Source organism: Paroedura picta, chromosome 5 (genome assembly GCF_049243985.1).
Source record: "Paroedura picta isolate Pp20150507F chromosome 5, Ppicta_v3.0, whole genome shotgun sequence".
Lineage (NCBI taxonomy): Eukaryota > Metazoa > Chordata > Lepidosauria > Squamata > Gekkonidae > Paroedura > Paroedura picta.
This window is the reverse complement of record NC_135373.1, coordinates 56,966,607-56,988,605: the sequence shown is the minus strand read 5'-3', so window position 1 is coordinate 56,988,605 and position 21,999 is coordinate 56,966,607. Positions and strand designations below refer to the sequence as shown.

The following is a 21,999-nucleotide window of genomic DNA, read 5'->3' as shown; positions in this document are numbered from 1 at the left end:
CTAGAAACTGGCCCAAACAATTTCGTATTTATTAAAGTTGGTGCCTGAGATACTTCTCTGGAGCCCCAGTCAACCTTACATGCCATCCAGCCATGCCAAAAATGGCATTATAGAGAAATGCAAACTGTGTGTGTTAGTCCAGAATCTGCTTAATGAGCTATTAACTGCTGACTGACAATAAAGCTCCTTTATCTCCAGCAGAGGGCAGCAATGCCTATTTTCTTCTACAGTTTGTTTCTCAATAAGATTTTAAAAGTTGACAGAAGAAATCAATGATGTCTATACACTGACAGGGGAGGGAGGGAAGGGCAGTGTTTCCAGCTCCATGTTGGGAAACTGGAAGATGTAGGGATGGAGCCTGGGGGGTGGGGTGCGGGGAGGCGCATGTACCCACACAACTTGTAACATTTCTTCAGTTATAAAGGCACTTCTATTTCTAAGGTGAAAACACACAATATTAATTGAAGACATTGCAAAGCCTATAATTAAGAGGCCTATTAAGATTTCCTTGCAATGTCACATTCACCAACCTCATGATTGTCACCTTTATATTTAATTCAACCTGTTTAAACATTTATTCTTAATTAATTTAACCTCTATAATTCAGGACTCTGAATTAACACAACACTTCCTTCTTACAACTGACCTAAGCTGCCAATGATGTTGTGAAGCCCAGGCACCTTGTGGTTGGCACATTTATTTCTCTTTGAGACCTAATCTGAGAGATCGTACCTCATGGGGACCTGCCAGGAAGCTCCACAGTCATAGACACAACTGCTGCATGCCCACCTCCTTCAAAAACCTGCTAGATATCTGTTAAAAGACACGGGTGCCCTGCAAGGGAAAGAACACCAGCAAACATAGGGTACAGCAGCCATTATTCCAAAATTCCTATTTCCAGACCAACAGACCATGGACTCCAGCAACTAATTTCCCACACCAGCCAACCAGATGCCCTTGGAAAGCCTCATATGAAAAAAGGAGGCCAAAGCTCCCTCCCACCCTGATGGTATTTTACCTCTAAACATTGAGGTTCCACAAACAAACATGGCTATGAGTCAGACTGTTCATCCCCCCAAATTTCCAATCCCCATCTAAGGCCTGGTTTGTCCAAGCAGCAGCATGAAGTGGAATGGAGGTGGCAAAGTGGCGAAATGGTAGAAGGAATGGTCTGCAGATGCAGGGTAACACATTTCAACAATAATATGAAGGACCCAGCTATATGCAATTCGTTTCCCCTTCTTCCCTCTTTTTCACTTAGTGAAGCAGCATGGAAGGGGCTGGAGGGTCAGCCTGCTGTTGCTGCCACAAAGGTGGCAATTCATGGCCAGGCATATTTTCATGGGCTGCATCAAGTTCTGGGGCCACCAGCCACCCTTCTCTACCCTGCATAGGATGGATCAGCACCAGGTTCAGGCTCACAAGAAACCCTTTAAAATTGTCCTAGAAAAGCAACTTTCTCCCTGCTAAAAATAAGAAAACAGATCATGAATTGGGACAGAACATGGGATTATGCACGTAGCACGACAGCTACTTTGGCCCTGGCCCATAACTGGCTGCAGCAGAGGGATTCTTCTGGTACATTTGGGTAAGGCTACTCATGCTTTTGGTTGAGTGCTTACAAGCCAAACTGTGTGCTTGGAATGGAGATGAAACAGGCTTCTGGGAAAACAAAAGCAAGTATTTGAGGCTGCTTCTATACTTGGTGAGCAGGGTTCTGCTACAACAGACATTTGAACCCTTTGCGATGGCCATGCCTTCTTTTCTGTTGTTGCAAAACTAGATTGTCAGTAATTAGCTGCCCTGTTCAGAAAGGCAAATGGCTTGTTAATCGCCTTGAAACACAGTTTAATATGTTTGCAATCTGCTCTGGAAGCCATCTTAGCCAAGAATCTCAACTGCAGGCAAGGCAGAGGTTCATTTTTTTTTAAGAAAGAAAAATAATGCATGGTATTGAGTTCATTGTGACAGGATAGAACACATTTTAAATAACAAGGGAAAGTGATTTTCACCTTGCAGAATGGCTTTGCTTTTCTCGGGGGGGAAAAGGACACTCTAGAGAAATCATGCTTATGTAGCTAAGCTAGACAGACAGTAATTGAAAAAGCGAACAAATCATAATTATGACCATGAACCAGTAATGTTAATTGTTAAAACCACCCCGCCACAAATGGCTTGTAGGAACTGAAATAAAGAAAAAATACATACTATTTATTTATTGTTATAAATCCAACCTTTCTGCATAATGAGGAGCTAAAGCAGCTTTACATCATTCTCCTCTCCTCCATTTTATCCTCCTTACAGCCTTGTGAAGTATGTTAGAGAGTATGACTGGCCCAAGATCACCCAGCAAACTTAAGAACACAAGAAGAGCCCTGCTGGATCAGACGAGTAGACCATCTAGTCCAGCTTCCTCTCTCATACAGGGCCAACCACAGAGGCCAAGGCCTCCCCCAGATGTTGACTCCTTACCTTACACTTTTGTTCTTTCATGGCATGAGTGGAGATTCAGACCGAATCTCCCAGATACTAGCTGGACACTCTTAACCACTACATCATGCAAGCAAGCTCAGAGTGTGGAGGCTAGCTACACTTCCATAGATGCCAATGGATGCATCATGAAAATACAAGCCAGAGAAAGCTAAAGGTTGCACAAAGAAGAAGAAGAAGAAGAGTTGGTTCTTATATGCCGCTTTTCCCTACCCGAAGGAGGCTCAAAGCGGCTTACAGTCGCCTTCCCATTCCTCTCCCCACAACAGACACCCTGTGTGGTAGGTGAGGCTGAGAGAGCCCTGATATTCCTGCTCGGTCAGAACAGTTTTATCAGCGCCGTGGCGAGCCCAAGGTCACCCAGCTGGTTGCATGTGGGGGAGCGCAGAATCGTACCCAGCATGCCAGATTAGAAGTCCGCACTCCTAACCACTACACCAAACTGGCTCACCAAAGAAGATGGCCCCACCCAAGAGGCCTAAACTAAACAACTGAGCAAATAGATGGATCTGGAAACTGTTCATGGGAAACTTTATGATGGGAGGCTATAAAACAGATGGTTAGTACCTGCCCGCATTCATCTACATCCACCCCCCCCCCCAATGATTCTTGGTCAAACTCCTGGGACAGAATATTCATGCAAATAGTTTAATTTATTACATTAAAAAAATCTTACTTTTCCTCCAAGAAGAAAAAGAACTGATTTTTGTACCCTTATTTTTGCTACCCAAAGGAGTCTCAAAGCAGTCCCTTCCCCTCCCCACAACTGACATCCTGTGAGGGGGGGGGGTTCAGAGGACTATGTCTGGCCCAGGGTCACCTGGCTGCAGTATAAATCCAGGTGACCCTGGACCCAACCCAGTTCTCCAGATTAGAGGCCACCACTCTTAACCACTACACCAAGCTGGCTCTCATTTTAACTGCTTTGGGTCCCCACTGTGGATAATGGTAGAGTATAAACAAAGAGAATAAATAATATAATTTTGGACTGTGCTGACCCTGTATAAAGTGACGATCAGGGAGGTAACTTTTCCCATTGGCCACCATCTTTGACATTTGATTGAGGCCAGGGTGGTGACCGGAGCTGTCAATCTGTGGACCCCTCCCTATTTTAACGAGCCAGACCCTGGATTAATAGGGTCATCTACTCAGGCGACAGGCTGGAACAGTTACTGGTTTTTAAGAGGTTAAAGAATTATGATGCCCCCATCTATTTCTATTCCTATTTGTATTGTTTAACGTTTTTTGGCTTTTATATTGTAATTTTTACTGCTTTCATAGTGTAAACTGCCACGAGACAGCCTGTCGTGAGTGGCGGTATAAAAAATCCAAATATAAATAAAATAAATAAATCTGCAGCCTTTCTGAAGCTTACAAAAACAGAGAAAGAGTGATTGCAGCTCTTTCGAGTGGTCTACCTGCTGCCTTGTTCTTTCCCAAGGGCTGGCTAGTCTGCAGGAGCAGGAGGAAGAGATCACAGGGCTCCCTTCTGTTCCACTTCAACTCACTTGCATTCTATATTCCTTTGCTAGTCACCTGAAGATTTTGTGTTAAAAATATAACTGTGATAAATAACTGGAACTAGTGGATGGAAATAAGATGGTGGGCCAATCTGTGCATGCAATTGCAGATTTGTGGTGCATGAGATAGAAAAGGTTTTTTCGCAATATACTCCATGCTTCTGGCAGGAGGCAGAAATAAATCTAGGTGTTGATTATGTGAACAGAACTGATGACTATCTTCCTGGGGTGGGGGGAATGCCATAGTGTTAGGAGGAGAGTGACTGGGACATTTCTGTTGAGCTTTGAATGCTGCTCTGGGGAAGATCTGCTGCAGTGAAATATGGCACACTCACCGTAGAGAAGGATCAGTGGCATTCCCTTAACATCAGTTTGTGTGTCAGTTATTTAAGACCCTCCTTATTTCCAGATGAGACAAAGGTAAGTATATCTGGAGCTGAATAAGCATTAGTGATTTGTTTTGGAAGACTGTCATAATTCATGGCTTTATAATAAGACCCTGGGAAAATATAAAAGGGGAGTTAGAGATCCTCCCTCCAATATCTGCTGTCCATTGTAATGTTTTAGTTGAAGGAACCCTTCCTACTTTGCATATGAAAAAATTTGAGACAGCAGCAGATAACACTCTGCATATTTACTCATAAGTAAAGTCCACCAAAAGAAATGGTATTTCTTTCCAAGTAAGCATGCACAATATCCCAGCCTAATTTGATTGCCTCTGCTATTTCACAAAAGAGTAGAACACATCAGCAAAAACATCAAATGCCACTCTTGTATTTAGGAGCCTGGTACAGTGATACAGCGCTGCCAAACCTGAGTTCAGAAATGCCTGGAGATTGGAGTATGGACCTTGGGAGAGTGCTGATTTGGAGGGGAGGGACTTTGGTAGAGTATAATGCCATGAAATCCACCTTCCAAAGAGCACAGAAGGGGGATAAATGTTTTAAACAAATAAGCAAGTTATATTGTCTAGAAATCAGTAGTAATTCCAGGAGATCTCTAGCCTTGACTTGAACGTTGGCAACCCCAGGATGCCAGCTGTGGAATGCAAAGTTTAATAGAAAACACGGGATATCTAATATGAATGCGGTGAAAGCCATAACCAGAAGTGGACAAGAAAATGCAAATGGGCCTAGTGGAAGCCAAGTTGAATGGTTCTGGTAGCACTAGAAAGGCAGCGTTTCACTCACCTCAGGGATGCCGACAAGGAGCACTCCCTCACCCTTTGCTTTCTGCCACAAATTGCTGGCAGTGCTAGAAAAGACTCCTGGTGCACTGATACCAGCCATTGCCACAGAAGGATCTGGGCCAAGTTGCCCCTGGAGTCCTGTCAGAATAGCTGTGGTCTGGCTGTGCTGCTTCCTCCTCACCAGAGGCCCTCCAGAGCACTGGCCTATCACTAAATTTCCCTGCAAGCTAACTGGCCACTTTACCCCTGGATGTAACAGTGAGTTACTCAGTAGGATGAATATGTGTTTGACAAAGAATTTATAATTTTATGAAGGTGAAAAAAACCCTAGATCCTGATTTCGTATCTATGGAATATTACATGCAGAGATTATTTAAGAAATTTCCAGTTACCATATTTACTTATCTTTTAATCGCAGATGTGGAGGATTCTTAAGACCAAAATCAGATGAGGAGATACAGATCTATGCCATACAGGAGGAGCCCTATGCCCCCCCGCAGGGCAATACGCTCTGCGGGGACTAATTTGTTGGTTATTCCTGGCCCCAGGGAAGCCCGACTGGCCTCAACCAAGGCCAGAGCCTTTTCACTCTGGGCCCCCACCTGGTGGAATGAGCTCCCAGAAGAGCTACGGGCCTTGCAAATGGAGCCTGCAAAATGGAGCTCTTCCACCAGGTCTATGGTTGAGGCCGGTACGGCCAGGGAGATCTATACCCTTCCAGGATAGTGGCATGAGTGTCGGTTTGCAAGTGACATCTGATGTATCTTCTTCTTTTTTGGTTTTTGATTAGCATATACAATTGTATAAGTAGGCATATTTATGAAATTTGAAATTATAAATGCCTTAGTTGGCATAGACAAACCTAAGTTCAACTCTTCTCTCAGTCATGGCTTTGGATGGACAGATCAATGGAGGACAGGACATATCTGTAGAGGTCTACCAAATTCATACTGGTCAATGCTTAACATTTCTTTCAGTCCCTTTGACTCAGAAACACAAAATTCAAAACAACATATTGACAAAGACATTGCAAGGAACGCTTATAGCAAAATGGGGCATCTGCTCTTTTATCCTACCACGGATAGCTACTTAGAGTTGATCAGGGTGTAGTCTGCATGGGGCCTTTTATGTAGTCCCAGTTCGAATGAATCCCTCCCGTCTATAAGGAATTTGATTTCCATTTTTATTTTGGGAGATTTACATTTTCCCTCTGCAACATGCATGATTGATCCGGAGTGACCCTACCTTTCCCCCACAATATCCAGAAGTGGATATAATCCTTGATATTTGAAAATCTGGCATCAGTAAGTGTGCAGATTTTTGCTTTTTTTGAATTAATTTCTTGCCTTGTGCCTCCAATGCTACAGCAAAGCAGTCTTCCCTGACTGGCCAGGGCATCAGTTCAAAGACTTCCTGGTTCCCCCTCCTCTGCTGTCTCCAATTCTCCCCCCTTCCCTGTTCAAGAAAAGAAAGAGGCTCCTGCTGTGCTTGGCTCCTTTCCCCATTCTGAGCTTCCCCAATCAGGTGCAGAACACTTTCTGTTTCAATTGGGAGGGAGATAGAGGAAGACCCAAGTTCAAATCAATGTGAATTTACCAGGATCCACAATGTTAAAAAAGTAAGTGGGGAATCAGCTCGGTAATGCAATCCTAAGAACCCTTCTCTGTGATCAAGCCTCACTGTATAGACATGAGCAGAATTCTAAGTAGACTTACCAGATGCTCTTTGAATTAAAAAAAAAACCCTTCCTAGCAGCTGTTGAGACGGTCTACATCTATGTGAACTCTGATGACACAGCCATGGAAGAGTGACCTGGAGAAGGCACAAAGGCCAGTAGAAGACCTCCATATAAGTGAAACTAACACACAGGTATAATTCAGCTTCTCTCAAAAGCTAACAAACTCTATGATTTTATGGTAACCATAATCATGCTGTTGCATGCTTTATGCAAATGTTATTCAGAGCCAACTTGGCTCAAGAGTACCACTTACTTAACATGCACAGTTTCCTAGTGTTTGTAAATCCCAGGTGTGATGCTATAGAATTAGTTCTCTGACAGCCATGAAAACAGCTAGGCACTGAAGGGTACTCAGAAGAAATCTGAGAAGCAAAGAGAGGGGGGGGAGAGAAAGAGAGCAAGCAGCCAGCCCCTTCTACCTCATGATCATGACACAGTCAGACTAGAACTAGATACCTCCTGCAGGACCCTCCTACCAACAGGCATTAATCAACATATCAGCAGACCCTTGGGGCCCGGCTGAACTCTTGCAAAATACCACAGCTAGAGCAGCAAACCTTTGAGCTATACCACTACGTCAAAATCGCTTGTTTTCTGCCTGCCTCCCTTTGAGTAATTTCCCCAACAATTATTAGATGCTACTTCTCAGATCATATAATCACTGGTGAACTTTGTTTTACTTTAGCATGTACAGCAACATAAACAAAGTTTCCCAATGGCTTTCTTCAATAATTTATCCCAATATTTCTGATCTAATTCTGAAGATCCACTTGGACACAAGTAAGGGTGCAGTGATATTATGTTCCTCCTTAGATGAGCCAAGCGCAAGGATCCCCCAAGAAGCATGTGAATACTTGTGCTCGAGCCAGTGTCAGGCATTCAGAAAGCCTTGTAAAGATTCCTCAAGCCTGCTGAATTAAACATAATAATTTTGCTCCAACACAACCATTGCTTTTTGCCACTAGTTAAAGTCACCAAAGTTATTTATTTATTTTCCTGGGCTCCAAGATCACTGCAGAAGGGGACTGCAGCAAAGAAATTAAAGACGCTTGTTCCTGGGGAGGAAAGCTATGGCAAATCTAGACAGCATCCTTAAAAGCAGAGACATTACCCTGCCAACAAAAGTGTGTCTAGTCAAGGCTATGGTCTTCCCAGTTGCATTGTATGGCTGTGAAAATTGGACCATAAGGAAGGCCGAGCATCAAAGAATTGAGGCTTTTGAACTCTAGTGCTGGCGAACACTCTTGCGAGTCCCTTGGACTGCAAGGCGAACAAACCGGTCAGTCCTAGAGGAGATCTGACTGCTCCTTAGAAAGCCAGATCCTGAAGATGAAGCTCAAATACTTTGGCCACCTCATGAGAAGGAAGGACTTCCTGGAGAAGAGCCTAATACTGGGAGCGATTGAGGGCAAAAGAAGAAGGGGACATCAGAGAATGAAGTGGCTGGTTGGAGTAACTGAAGCAGTAGGTGCGAACTTAAATGGACTCCAGGGAATGATAGAGGACAGGAAGGCCTGGAGGATCATTGTCCATGGGGTTGCAATGGGTCGGACATGACTTCACACTTAACAACAACAACAACAACAAAGTCACCAAGTGGAATCTAGTTCAATTTAACTTGTGCAATCCTTAAGCTATGGACTAAGGCATCCTTTTCTCTCAGGACCTAAAATGGAATAGCACAATCAGAAATTAGGAATCAAAAGGATCATTGTATGTCACTGGCCTTCCCAACAAAGTGATTTTGTTAAAGCCTTTTAAAATTACCTCAGAGCACTGGCATAAAATAGATTGTATTCTGCAAGAATTCAGTTCCTCGTTCTTCTGTACTCCTGTGTCACATGCCACATCAACCCAGATTAAGACAAGATGCGTTTGCAAGATTGTTGTTCAGTGGCCTCCGATGGTATCATTTGGCTTTGGTCTCCTGCATTCAAAATCTGACACTGCAATGCTCTCCTATCCAGATTCCTAATGGCCAAGGATTGGCCCTTGTGTGGACTGGCGTATCTGCAGAACAGGTCCAGCCACAGCTATGATTTAAGGTCCCCTCCCCATTTAGGGATAACCTCCCCCAAGAAGTAACAGAGAAGAAACAAATGGCTAGAGCAGAAAAAGAATAGCTAGAGATGAATCCATGCTGGACTATGTTGTTGGACATATGGATGGTATGGGAGCCAGAGGGGGAGGTGTCAGAGTTGGAACTGAGGGGGACCCAGTGGAGGTAGCAGCTGTCAGGCAAATCATGTTAGCTGGAAAAAGAAAAGGAATCCAAAGATAGATATGGGGGAAGGGAGGAGAGGAGAGCAGGGGTCTCTATCTCTTTCAAGTCTTTGTGTATAATCCTTGTAGCTTATATTCATGTCTTCTAAGACAGGTATTTGTGATAAATAATTAGATGGTATCTTAAATAAATGCTATAATTTAATTTTTTTTCCTTTGCAAAACCAACAGATCCCACCCACTCTCCCTCACTGTTGCCATGGAACTACAATGCTTAGACATGCCTCAAGCTGACAATTTAAAAATGATGGTACCCATTACCTGTTTGGGTGCATGGAAGGAAAGAGACAGGGGACAAACTTCCCAGTGACTGCCATCTGTGCTCCTTTCTCATGGAATGAAAGATTCCAAGGAGAAAGGTCAGATGTTCTCATTTGAACTTCGAGTGTCTTTTACAGAGAGGTTTTCTATGAGCTGCCTGCACAAATAACTAATCCAATTAACTGGTTGCCAAGCCCAAACCATGAACTATTTCAGAGTACTGGGTATTTCGGAACATGGCATATAGCTGACAAATAGCTGAGGAGCACAGGGTTTTCCAACAAAGCCACAGCTGGTACCTAAGATGATATTATCTAGTAACCTCTTCCCAAAGTGGTTCAGTTATGCACAGTTGCCAACTTCATGCCCATAGAGTTTCCCCTAGAAACCTGCATGTAGACAGGCAAAAGGTTTGTTTGAATGCTTCCCATCAAATAAACACTCCAAATACAATAAGCACACCAGGCAAAAAGGATTCAGTCTATCTCCCTCCTTAAATGCGGCTTTCCTACATTTAAGGGTTTTCAATCTTTTGAAAGGTGCAGCTCTGCTGCTGACAACCTGAGGCACACCCGACCTCTGCCTAATGCATATGGCAGCCCTCAGAACAGTAGCAAAGAAAACCGAGGAACAGCTGCCAAACCTCCAATTACTATCACCAGAATAATTTAAAAGGCATTACAGTAAGTTAGATAGCAAACAGTGCAGCCTGTAGACCTGTCACCTTGAACAATCAGGTCTCAAATTATAAGTTAGGACAGCCCAAAATGAGGCTGATGGTTCCATTTTGCTCCTGATCCACAGAACAGCAAGAAACACAACAAGATTGTGTATACGGCACTGGTCAGACCACACCTGGAGTACTGTGTGCAGTTCTGGAGGCCTCACTTCAAGAAGGATGTAGATAAAATTGAAAGTGTACAGAGGAGAGCGACGAGGATGATCTGGGGCCAAGGGACCAAGCCCTATGAAGATAGGTTGAGGGACTTGGGAATGTTCAGCCTGGAGGAAAGGAGGTTGAGAGGGGACATGATAGCCCTCTTTAAGTATTTGAAAGGTTGTCCCTTGGAGGAGGGCAGGATGCTGTTCCCATTGGCTGCAGAGGAGAGGACACGCAGTAATGGGTTTAAACTTCAAGTACAACGATATAGGCTAGATATCAGGAAAAAAAATTTCACAGTCAGAGTAGTTCAGTAGTGGAATAGGCTGCCTAAGGAGGTGGTGAGCTCCCCCTCACTGGCAGTCTTCAAGCAAAGGTTGGATACACACTTTTCTTGGATGCTTTAGGATGCTTTGGGCTGATTCTGCGTTGAGCAGGGGGTTGGACTAGATGGCCAGTATGACCCCTTCCAACTCTATGATTCAATGATTATGATTCTATGATTTAATGGGGAGTGGGACTCTTGTTTCAAGAGAAAACCATACTGGAAAATAGAAAGGTAGCTTCAGAAATTATGATGGAGTCCTTGTGATGGAGCAGTGCAAGTTTGCACTATCTGGTATTTGTTTTAAACTGGCCCCATTTGGGTCACTGCCATGAATTTTTGTTCAGCTGTTTCAGTGTGTACATTTAGGAAATAAAAAATACCCACCAATTATATTTGCAGAATATGAGCTCAATAACCACTGTTTCTACAAAGTTGAGAGAGCCTGCATAGTGTAGTGGTTAAAGAGCAGTGGCATCTAATCTGGAGAACCAGGTTTGATTCCCCACTTCTCCACCTGCAGCCAGCTTTGTGACCTTGAGCTAATCACAGTTCTCTTAGAGATGTTCTTGCAGAGCTGTTCTGTTCCCTCAGCCCCACTTACTTGATAGGGTATCTGTTGTGGGTAGAGGAAGGGAACTGAAAAGTGGGGTATAAAAACCAGCTCTTCATCATCATAGTATTTATTTATGTACTTCATTTCTCCCCAATGGCATCTTGGGGAGGGTATACAGCTCAGCCAGGATACTGGCCAGACCTATCTTGCTTCACAACTGCCCTTCATGAATTCGGAATGCAAATTATAACTCAGTCTTCCCATTGCCAGGATAGATCTGTGATGGCGTAAAATGTCTTTTAGGGAAACTCGCCTCCTTCTACTGGTCTCGTTTTCCTCTCACATTTTTATCCTGCATTTTCTTTACAGAACTCAGGGTGGTATAAATAGGTCTCGCCTCATCTATTTTGCTTCCACAACAGATAGGTTGGACTTAGGGAAATTACTGTTCTAGAGTTAACCAGTGAGTTTCCTGGCCGAACGGGGACTTGAACTTAGTCCAGCTCCCAAGGCATCACGATGGCATCCCTTAATATGCTTTATAAGGAAGTCTAGGGTTCCCTTGGACATGCTATGTGCATAACTTAATATTTAATTAATTAGTCAGTTAATGATGTTGACAGAGTTTAAATAACTGTCTAACTGTTCTGTTCTGTGTTCCTTCAGTCTGTTCTGGAGGCAAGCAGGAAGTCTCCAAATGAACCAATCAAGACATAAGAGGGGACTACTTGAAAAATATCAGGAAGTTCCTAATCTTGCTATGCTAAATACACATCTCTGATGGCCCTTGTACAATAATCTTCATATGTTTTTGAATCACACTCACTACAGATCTTGCATATTCCAACAATCTAGTATCCTGTTTACTACCAGTTCTGCCAGAGATTCTGGTCCAGGATCTTTGGCTGCAGGCAGAAATTAGACCCAGGAGGACCTGGGCAATAGCGGCATGGCAATAAGGGGCTGGCCAAGGTTTAGTACAAATTAAGCTGGAGAACTGCTGAGGCCAGCAAAGGCTAATGCTTTACTGAAGGCATACGGAGGAAGCTGAGAACCTCACTCCTTCCTGTAAGTGGGAGTTGGGTCTAGATCCTGTCAGGATAGAGGGAATGGAGCCTCCCTGGGGAAAGCTTCAAGCTTCTAGGCATGGGCTTCATCATTTGGTACAGGCTTCTCTTTGCCTTCTTAGGATCCTGTGGGAATCTTTAGGGAAGCTGAAGGTAGATGGCCCAATTCATGAGTGGACCCTGACTGCTGATTTTATTGGCTCTTGAATGGAAAACTGCTGTAGCAAGAGAAAATGAGGGTCCTTTATTGCTTGGTCTTCCTCTTCCTTCAAGGACCTTCCCTCCCATGTCAAGGCAGGACAAGGATGAGTCCCCAGTTCTCATGCATATAGGCTTCAAGCTAGAACTCATTGATTCATATGCTGGTATCAGGTTGTTATTTTTTAAAAGTTTTTCATGCTTTGGTATTTCTGGCATGTTAGGCTAGAAAAATGGTTTTGCAAAGGATCTGCATGGAACCAATATGATTCCTCCTCCTTCAGTGATCACTTTCCTGGGCTCATCAGAGAGGGAGTAGGTGCAGGACTAAGGGTAATGTGAGGGTGAGAGTAGGGTGTGAGAGCTAGATGTGGGACTTTCAAACATGCTTGACTTAATCCTGATTTTCTTGGTAGTTGATCCACAAGCACTAGAATAAGGTTGGTCATCACAGCACCCCTGCCTCTTTAAAAAAATGGCACTAAAATCGATATATTGCTGGAACACTGTAGCACTAGTCTTAGCACGTTCTCTGAATATTAAGTCTCTAGTTCTATATGTCCCAGAGATATAGGGGGAGAGGCACATATCTCAATGAGAGAGGGTGACAAGAGACATTTTCAAAAATGAAAACTGCAAATTCCGAGAACCTACCAAGACTCCCGTTACAATGCTCCAGTGATGTTGTAACATTTTAGTGCTGCTTAAAAAAAGAAAGGAAAAATAAATCACTCGTCCAGAGTGAGACGGAACAGAGAGACTACTTTGATCACAACATCCAATCATCAAAATAGTGGTCTGGAAGTGAATGGCAATGGGTGGGACATAGAAAACTGAAAAACATTACACATGAGGAAAAGCCAATTAAAAATTGGCTTCCAGAAAAACACTGAGGTAAAAGTTGTTTCAAAAGAACCAGGAGGGGGGGGGGGGGGAGAGACATAAAAACCTGAAGTGAAAACTAAAGGCACAAATATGCATGCTGAAATCAGGGAATAAACTGCAGTAGTATGGGGCCAGAACTGATGGGAAAAAACATGTAGAAAAGCCCTTTTCCTCCTCAAAATACCTGTTTCCCACACATGAAGTTTCAGCAGCATTCAGTACACATGAATACATATGATAATGCTGTTGGATGAACACCTTGGACATCTTATTCTTTGAGAAGTGTTTATCTAAGCTTGTCAAGTCTGTCAGTTATCTGTTGCTGTTCAATGGCAGGTAGTTCCTTAAAAGAATCCAGTAAATTCTCTTCCAGTTCTAAATGACCAGAGGAGGATTAGGACATCTTATTGATATTCCTGCCAGACAGAGCAAATAGCCCTATATGAAACATACAAGAAAGGTCATTTTGTCACAATGTAGATATATGGACTTTCCTGAATAACTCAGTTATATTATATCAGATCAGATCAAGATAACTGCAAAATACACCACAGCAGCCTGACTTGAACAGCTACAGCAGTCTAATAAAAACTATATTTTTATATATACAAAAGTAGAAAAATAACGACAGTTGCACAGGAATAATATATTTTTCTAAGGACCTTTGGAGAAAGGCATGACAATGGTGATATTTGGTTGGATCCAGGAAGCTTATCTGGAGGGGCCCTCTTCGCCCCTCATGGCAACCTGAAATACCCACCCCCCATGCTGTTCCCTCTCTCCTCCAGAATAGGAGATTGGGGGTATTTTGAAGGGCTCCACTCTGCACTAGATCCAACTGATTTTTTTTTGAAAATGCAAATTAGATTTTTTTTTTAAAAAATCAGCATTGCTAAACAAAATAAGTGCACAAGTAACACAAGATGACAGCAGAAAGCCATGCAGAACAGTCTGGCAGAAGCACACAAATACCACACAGCATGACCCACTGGGCACCATGCTTACACTTACATTCATCAGATTCACACTACCTTTGCTTGTTTTAAGCATTCCCATCATCTGTACAGGAGGGAAAAACAAAATTGTTAAGGAATAATTAAAAAGGTCACCCCCCCCCACACACACACACAAGGTACACATGTCTCATTGTTATCAAAAACACATCCATCCGTATCTGTATACAATGTAAAGCCAATGTCCAGGATCCCAGAACAGTTTTGCATTACCACCCAGGGCTGAAACAGACGTGCTTAGGGCCATGAGCAAACTGGAAGCATTCCACGCATTACATACCAATTTTAAATGTACTAAGGGCATTTGTCAGCTCATTTGCATGGCAGCCATCAGCAGCCCATATGGATATACCATTGGCATGCCAACCCACATGCACTGGAGTGAGCACATGAAACTCCTCCACAGATACAGTGTAATCCTAGGTGAAGTTACTCCAGTCTAAGCCCAGGGAGTCCAAGTGAAGTAGGCTCTGACTTACAAAAGCTCCTGATGGAATAAACATTGTTGGTCTTTAGGGTGCCCCTGAACTTCTGTTTTATTTGGTTCAATTACTTAACAAAGCTACCTCCTCTAGAATTAATAAATTAACTTTTTCATTTTTATAGTGTCCCTTTACAGGCCAAAGCAACAATGTCTGTCTCCCAATATAGTGTTCTTGGCTCACATAACATATACATTTTATTAACATTCCATTTATATTCTACCCTTCTCATTTAATCTTGGACAGCAACCTTGTGAGGTTCACCAGGCAGTAACTCAAGTGGGCTTTGTAGCCAAACAGGGAATGAATCTTCCCAGTGCTGCACCCTCTAAGGTCCTGAAACGCTCAAAAGAAAAGCATGCTACATGTCGATATAATGGATAAATGAACAAATAAATACTTGGCCAACTAGGCAGTCCTTCCTGTCCACAGGTAGGCTCCCACTTGGTCAGGTGTGAACAGAATGATAAATGCAGAACTAATCAGCACCTACCCTTGTGAATGAAGCCAATGTGAACAGAGTACTTGCAGCTGACTGTACCTGTGATTCCCCCTCCCAGGTTACACAGTGGGACCGTGTAGGCAAAGTAGAGTTTACAAGTGTGCCCCTTTTAGTTTTTTAAAGGGCTAGGTTGGTGGTCACAGCCATTAAAAAGCTTACATATGGATACAAGATTTATTGGATGCACCAACCCTGAAGATCACTGCCCAGTGGTTTTTAAAAGTACAAATCTCTTTGCCTGTGATGTAATAGAATAATCAGTGCAATGTTAAAAATCATCAAACTTTATAACAGACATGTGTGTCTGTGCACACAAACATTTAGAGAACTTCATTAAGTAGCTGACATATTGGCAGCCAGGTTGGGAGAGAGGTGTTTTTCAGTATTTTTTTTAACCTACGGGAATATGTATCCATGCTCTTCTAAAGCCACAAATTGGTCTACAAGCTATATTTTTCTAGAAGCTGATATTATTTAATATACTAACTGTTGTTTTCCTAGATTCCTTTGACAACTGTATTCCTTTGACACAATAATATACTTCTGCAAGGATCCAGAATAGATGTGTGTGTATATCCACCACAGACTGCTAAAAAGTATTTGAAAATAGTCCATTTATCACACATGAATCTGCTGAGCAATTTCCCAGCAGACTTGCAAGTTAAACAAATCAATACATTCGTTTTCTTCAAAATCCAGTACAGCAGGTAAAAAAAGCATAAACCTCAGTTTTTGGCACATAGCTTCAGTTCCATCATCAAAGCTAATAAATACCTTTGGCTCTTCAGAGTCCTCTTTAGAAATAGTTACTGGCTTGGCCTCAAAGAAAAACAGGAAGGAATATTCTTTAGGGAGACCTTAGAGAGCCATTGAAAATTGACACTTCCATAAAGGCTCTGTATTAAGGGATGAGAAACCAAAGGATGTGCCTAACAAAAATGGAGGTTTCCTAAGATTTTATTGTAGGACTATTATCTTTCCTGTAGGGAAATAAATCTTGCTATCTGTTGCCTTGAGTTATATTAACTAACAAAGGTCTATAGAACAATTAAGCTAAGAGCCTTTAGTTAGTGGGAGAGAATACTGCAGCACATCATTACAGGCAGTCAGAAGTAGGTTTGCCAACTATGTGGAGAAATTCTTGTCCATTTGGGGATGGAGCCTGAGCGAAGTCATGTTTGGGATGGGGGGGGGGAAACTCAGTAAGTATCGTACCATAGAGTCTGCCCTTCAAAGTAACCATTTGCTCCAGGGGAATTAATCTACAGCCTGGAAATGAGTTGTAATTCCAGATCCCAAAATTAGTAGAGCAAAAGTTGACCTTGCTATTTCTGACCTCATTCCACAACAAAGGTAGAAGCTGGAAAGTGTTTATATCAATGCTTTTCATACATGGTTGTAGCCTAAATTGTTTTTGTTTATTTTGCCTTTTTGAATCAATTTAAACCTAGAATTAATTACACTTACTTTCTCTAGGGATATTCAAAGGGACAATGAGACCTATAAGTCATTGAATGAGTTTATTGAAATAATGCTGTATAAGAAAATGTAACATTGACTTTCTGTATTCTTTATCAAGACGTTTATTCATCTCTCTTAGCTCTGGCCTTCATGCCCAAGTTTTCATACACTTCCATCGATTAGGCATTTTATCTTTAATGAATACTTTTGAGGGGTCTGGGGACATTTAAAACCAGGAACTACAAAGGTAGAGGATAGGGCTTAATGTGCTAAGGGCTTTAGAGGTCTCTTTGGCTATGTAACATTGATCTGTGAACAATCTAAAACTTCTGAATTGGCTAGGCTTGGCCTTGACAACCTAACTCCATATTTTACAAATATGTGCATTAGTGCAAGTTCTTTGTGCAAATCCAAATATTTCCCTGAAAAGGCTCTTCCATCTAAGTGGAGGTAAAGTATGAACACATATGTTTCATTGTATCTATAACATACTGTTTGACATGTGCTGTTTGAATACACTTTTATGGAATCTTTCACCCCGCTGAACATTACACCAGAAGTGGGAGCAGATATGCACTCATGCTATTCTGAAGGATGCCCCACTGCCAGCAAGTTCTGAACCAATGGCAGCAGGTATAACTTTTTGAAATATGGAACACACCTACTAGTGCATTTCCTCAAACGGAAATGATCATGGACATGACATCCATGGTCCCGCCTTAGGAAGTGCACTAGTAGATGACATCTGCCGCCAGCAGAGCTCCAAAGTCCAGCCCTGGGCATCAAAGCTCTCCTGGTGGCAGCATCCTGCTTCCCAAACTCCCCCCACCCTCTGCAGAGCAGGACAGGCCTGGGAAGCAGGGAGATGTGTGGCTGCTGTGGGCCTCAGAGTGCTGCAGGTGGTAGTGCCCAGCTTCCCAGCCTGGCCCCACCCTCCGCAAAGTGGGGCAGGCCTCAGAAGTGAGGAGATGCGCGGCTGCCACCAACAGTGTCCTGCTTCCCAGCCCAGCTCCACTCTCAACAGAGGAGGGCACGCTTGGGAAGTGAGGAGACACACAGCCGCCACAATGCTCTGAGGCCCAGCCCTAGGCCTTGGAACTCTGGCATGCCACTGGTGGACTGATGCAAATCTCCTGCTGTAACAGGCAAGGAAGGGGAAGTAGGAATGTGTGTGTGAGAAAGAGAGGGAGTGGGGAGGGACCAGGAAGGAAAAGTAGATGGGAAAGGCAAGAGGGAAGGGGGGAAGGATTGTGAGTCTGTGCATGTGTATGTGCATGTTTGTGTGTGTGTGTGTGAGGATGGGGCCAGGACCATGGAATCCCACATACGCTGTGATAGTCAGACTCTCACTAGATTTTTTAAAATAGGTAGGCCATGTATACAAACAAAAACAGCACACGATTGCTAACAAAATAGTATTCTGGAATGGTACCGCCAAATGGCAGATCCCCCATGAAGACTTTTGTTTTGTTTTGGTAAATTGTAATTTTTAAAAATATAAAATGTTTTATGAGAGTTTATTTTAACTATATGCCATTTTAACTATATGCTGATTTAGCTGTTTTGACTTTTAAAAGATTCCATATATAAGACTGTGATTTGAAGAAGAGTTAGTTCTTATTTGCCACTTTTCTCGACCAGAAGGAGTCTCAAAGCGGCATCCCCTTTCCTCTCCCCACAACAGACACCCTGTGAGGTGGGTGAGGCTGAGAGAGCCCTGATATCACTGCTCAATCAGAACAGCTTTATCAGTGCCCAAAGTCACCCAGCTGGCTGCATTTAGGGAAGCAGCAAATCAAATCCAGCCCACCAGAATAGAAGTGCTTATTTCAATCCAGACAATTTTGAACACTTACAGGAACATCCATCTCCTGATTTTAAATGCAACTGGTACAATGGGGCTATGACTGATATATAAGAAAGCTATTAAAACTAATTTGTTTCTTAATTAAAAACACTTTTATTACAAAGCACAAATCGTTTCTTAAATATTCCCTTCTCATTCTTTTGGATTGATTTCATCATAATACAAGTAAGGTTAGTCTCTGTGTTTTCATTTTTTTAAAGGAAATTGGTTGTATCTGCCTGTTCTATGTTTTACTATTTTAAAAATAATGTATTCAAACAAATGAACAATGAAAGGAAATATAAAAGACAAAGATAGACAAAATACATAATCATTCCTTTCCCCTTTACAACTAGAGCAATGATAGTATTAATTCAGTCTATTCTATTGCCAGTTCCATTCTCAATATACCATGATTGGTCTAATCTGAACATGTGTCTGCTTTTCTGGGATGGTATTAATTTCAAAGGAGTATAATTCGCCTTTATTTTTCTACCATCAGTCCTGAAATTTAGGAGTATATTTTGTTTCCATTGCCTTGCAAAGACCAATCTGGCAGCAGTAATCATGTGTGAGGCAGCCATTAACAGGTCACTTGGGTTGTCAGGCAGACAATTTAGCAGCAGAATCTCTGTCTTATAGTGTCTCTGTTTTCTTAACCCAGCTGAGACAATTTTCATGATTTGTTCCCAATAGCTGGGAGCACATGCCTTCCCCACATGGCCATGGGCACATCAGGGGCTGAGCTGCCCCCACCACTTGCACTTGGCAGGCTACATGATCCCCAGCAGGCAACCATGACCTTCCTTCTTTCTGTGCCGCTCCCAGTGGCTGCTGCAACACCCACCATCTCCAGGTCGTCCTCGGTCTTCTCATCCAACTCTTTGGTCTTGTCTCCTGGTGGAGCTGTCCTGAGCAACATGGGCAGGGGATCAGGGGTGCTGAGCAGGACCCCCATGGCTGTGGCTGCCTCCATATCTCCCAGTGCCGTGCCAGAACCCCTGGCGTCTGCAGCTGCCTCCTACATGCAGCGCTCGTGGAGCTTGTGATAGGCACAAATAGTAAGAGAAACTGCATCCATGGTGTTCAGTAAAACTCAATAAAAGTCTGAAGCATTTTAATAGTATAAAAAGGCCACTGAAAGACATGTTCCCTGGTTTTGTTGCTAGGCATGGAGTGCTGATATTGTTCTTGCCTTGCCCATGTTTACCACTTCTGCCACCCTGAGTAAGCATGTGTATAACTTTTAGATGGATTTGTGTAAAATCCAGTGTGCAGAGGTCCAGACTGCAATTTTCTGATTCTTAGACTGAAAATTGGCATCAGTCACCCTTTTCAAGCATATACACATGCATTTTACATGCATAACAATCTATTAAATTAAAATGTTAGACCTACATATAGTGGGGTTGCCAATTAGATGGCTAGAAAGCTCATAGGGTTACAACTGATCTCCATACAACAGATATCAGTTCACCTGAGAAAATGGCTGCTGGGGCAGGTGGAGTCTCTAGCATTATACCACACTAGAGGCTCCATCCAGGAATTACTCAGACCTTTACATATAGCTATCTGATGGGGGGAGGGGGGAGAGTGAGACCAGTGAATCCAATAGGCATGTTAGCAAAGTATGATCTTGTTTCCCACTGTAAATATTTGGGTTAAGTGGTGGCTTCCTATGTATGTATGAGGCAGAGAAGGAGAGTGATCATGCAACAGGCTTTGATTCTCCCTGCCACCATTCTGAGTGTGGTGGTGAGGCCAGGAAGGGGAGGTGGTGGCAGCTGAACAAAGTGGTTCTTTCAGGGCAGATAATAGTTGCACATTCCCCAACGGCTGCTGCTGTCGGCTAATGGGAAGGGCCATCCGAAAGTCAAGCTTCTTTAGAAAAAGCTTTCCCAGCCAGTGATGTGAGGCTCCCAACCCCTCCTCCTCAGATTTTCCCTAAGGCTGCCACATAATATGTTTTCCCATATATCTTACCTGACAGTCTGATTCTCACAATTTTCTTCTGTGTATAAAGTGCTGTCAAGTTGCAGCTGACTTATGGCGACCCCGTAGAGGTTACAAAGCAAATGATTAAGCGGAGGTGGTTTCCCAACAGGGTACTGACTCTGCTTAGCTTCCAAGCTCTGATGACCAGGCTAGAGTATACCATTCCACGACCCAGGAGATTTTTCACTCCATAGCAGTTCTAGCTACAAGGATTAACTCACCATGCTGTACGACAGTTACAGCATGGATTGGGTATTTGCATTTAAAAAAAACTTCAAGGCATCATAAACCTAAAATTTTAGACCAAATCTAGTCTGAGCCTGAGTAAACTAGTCTGAATGACCAGTGAACCCTTCTTTTTAGTTATGTTTGTCTCATAGCAGTCTACTTCTCTCTCCTAGATCTTCCAGATAGTTTTCTAACAAAAACAGAACAACAAGCTCCTAGCTAACTAACAAGTGATGAAGTGTCTCATAGTTTCTCCTATTTAGGCAATAAAAGAAAATCCACTGGAGCAAATCTTGTGCCATGTCTGGTAGGATATTTAGTGCCCCTTGGTACTTTGTTTTTAAAGATCCATCCTTCTGTTTGTGGAAAGGATAATCACTGTATGCTACTAATGGAATTTATTCACTAATGGAAATTATTCAAATAGTTAAGACTGGGGCTGGTTTACCAAATGACCCACTTAATTGCTAGGTGTGCACTCAATGACTCAACATACTCAGAGTGCCATTTGAAGGCAAGATTCACAGTATGGATGCCTTTGGGCATAATCCTATAATTCCATGTGCATAAATTATTGTTTTCCCACATTATTCTTCATTGCTGCTGCTCCTTCCTATTCCATAAGCACAGCTCTACTTCAAGAAGACAGCAATCTCCCCCCATCCCCCAGCTCCTCTTTACCCCAGCCACCAACACTTATTGTTATTCCTCTTCATGGATCCTGCAATCCCAGGAATTATCTTCCCAGTGGTTGGAAGAACTGCAGTAATACAGAAGAATGTGGAAAAACTCTCGTCAGCCTTCAGTAAACCTTCCAGTATTACCCAAGAGCAGGAAATACTTCTACTTACCTTTTTGAAAACACAATGCATTGTACTTATTTAAGTAAAGCAGTACAAGTGTTTGTTATGGTTATAATAATGAAACAGTTATGAATTATGGAAGTTCTGTAATATTATTTTTTTATCCCACCTTGTCTCCAAAGAGGATAGGAGAAAGGCCTTGGTTCTCCTCTTCTGCTGGTGCCTCACAACCACACTGTAAGGTATGTTAGTCTGTGATTGCCTGGCCCAAGATCTC

The 21,999-nt window shown here is 42.8% G+C and overlaps 1 protein-coding gene across 6 annotated transcripts in view; it reads right to left on the bottom strand.

Annotated features, from left to right (window-relative positions):
* Positions 1 to 21,999, bottom strand: part of LHFPL3 (LHFPL tetraspan subfamily member 3) — a 184,170-nt gene that overhangs the window by 20,031 nt on the left and 142,140 nt on the right. For 2 of the 6 annotated variants that reach the window (XM_077338151.1, XM_077338153.1), the window contains exon 3: positions 14,404 to 14,451. The exons of 2 other annotated variants lie outside the window; for them this stretch is intronic. In XM_077338151.1, coding sequence (XP_077194266.1) covers positions 14,435 to 14,451 — 17 coding nt within the window. In that variant the 3' untranslated portion in view covers positions 14,404 to 14,434. Of the gene's footprint in view, positions 1 to 13,161; positions 13,211 to 14,403; positions 14,452 to 21,999 lie in introns of all 6 variants that reach the window. 2 more of the 6 variants (XR_013231100.1, XM_077338152.1) reach the window with 2 other exon arrangements.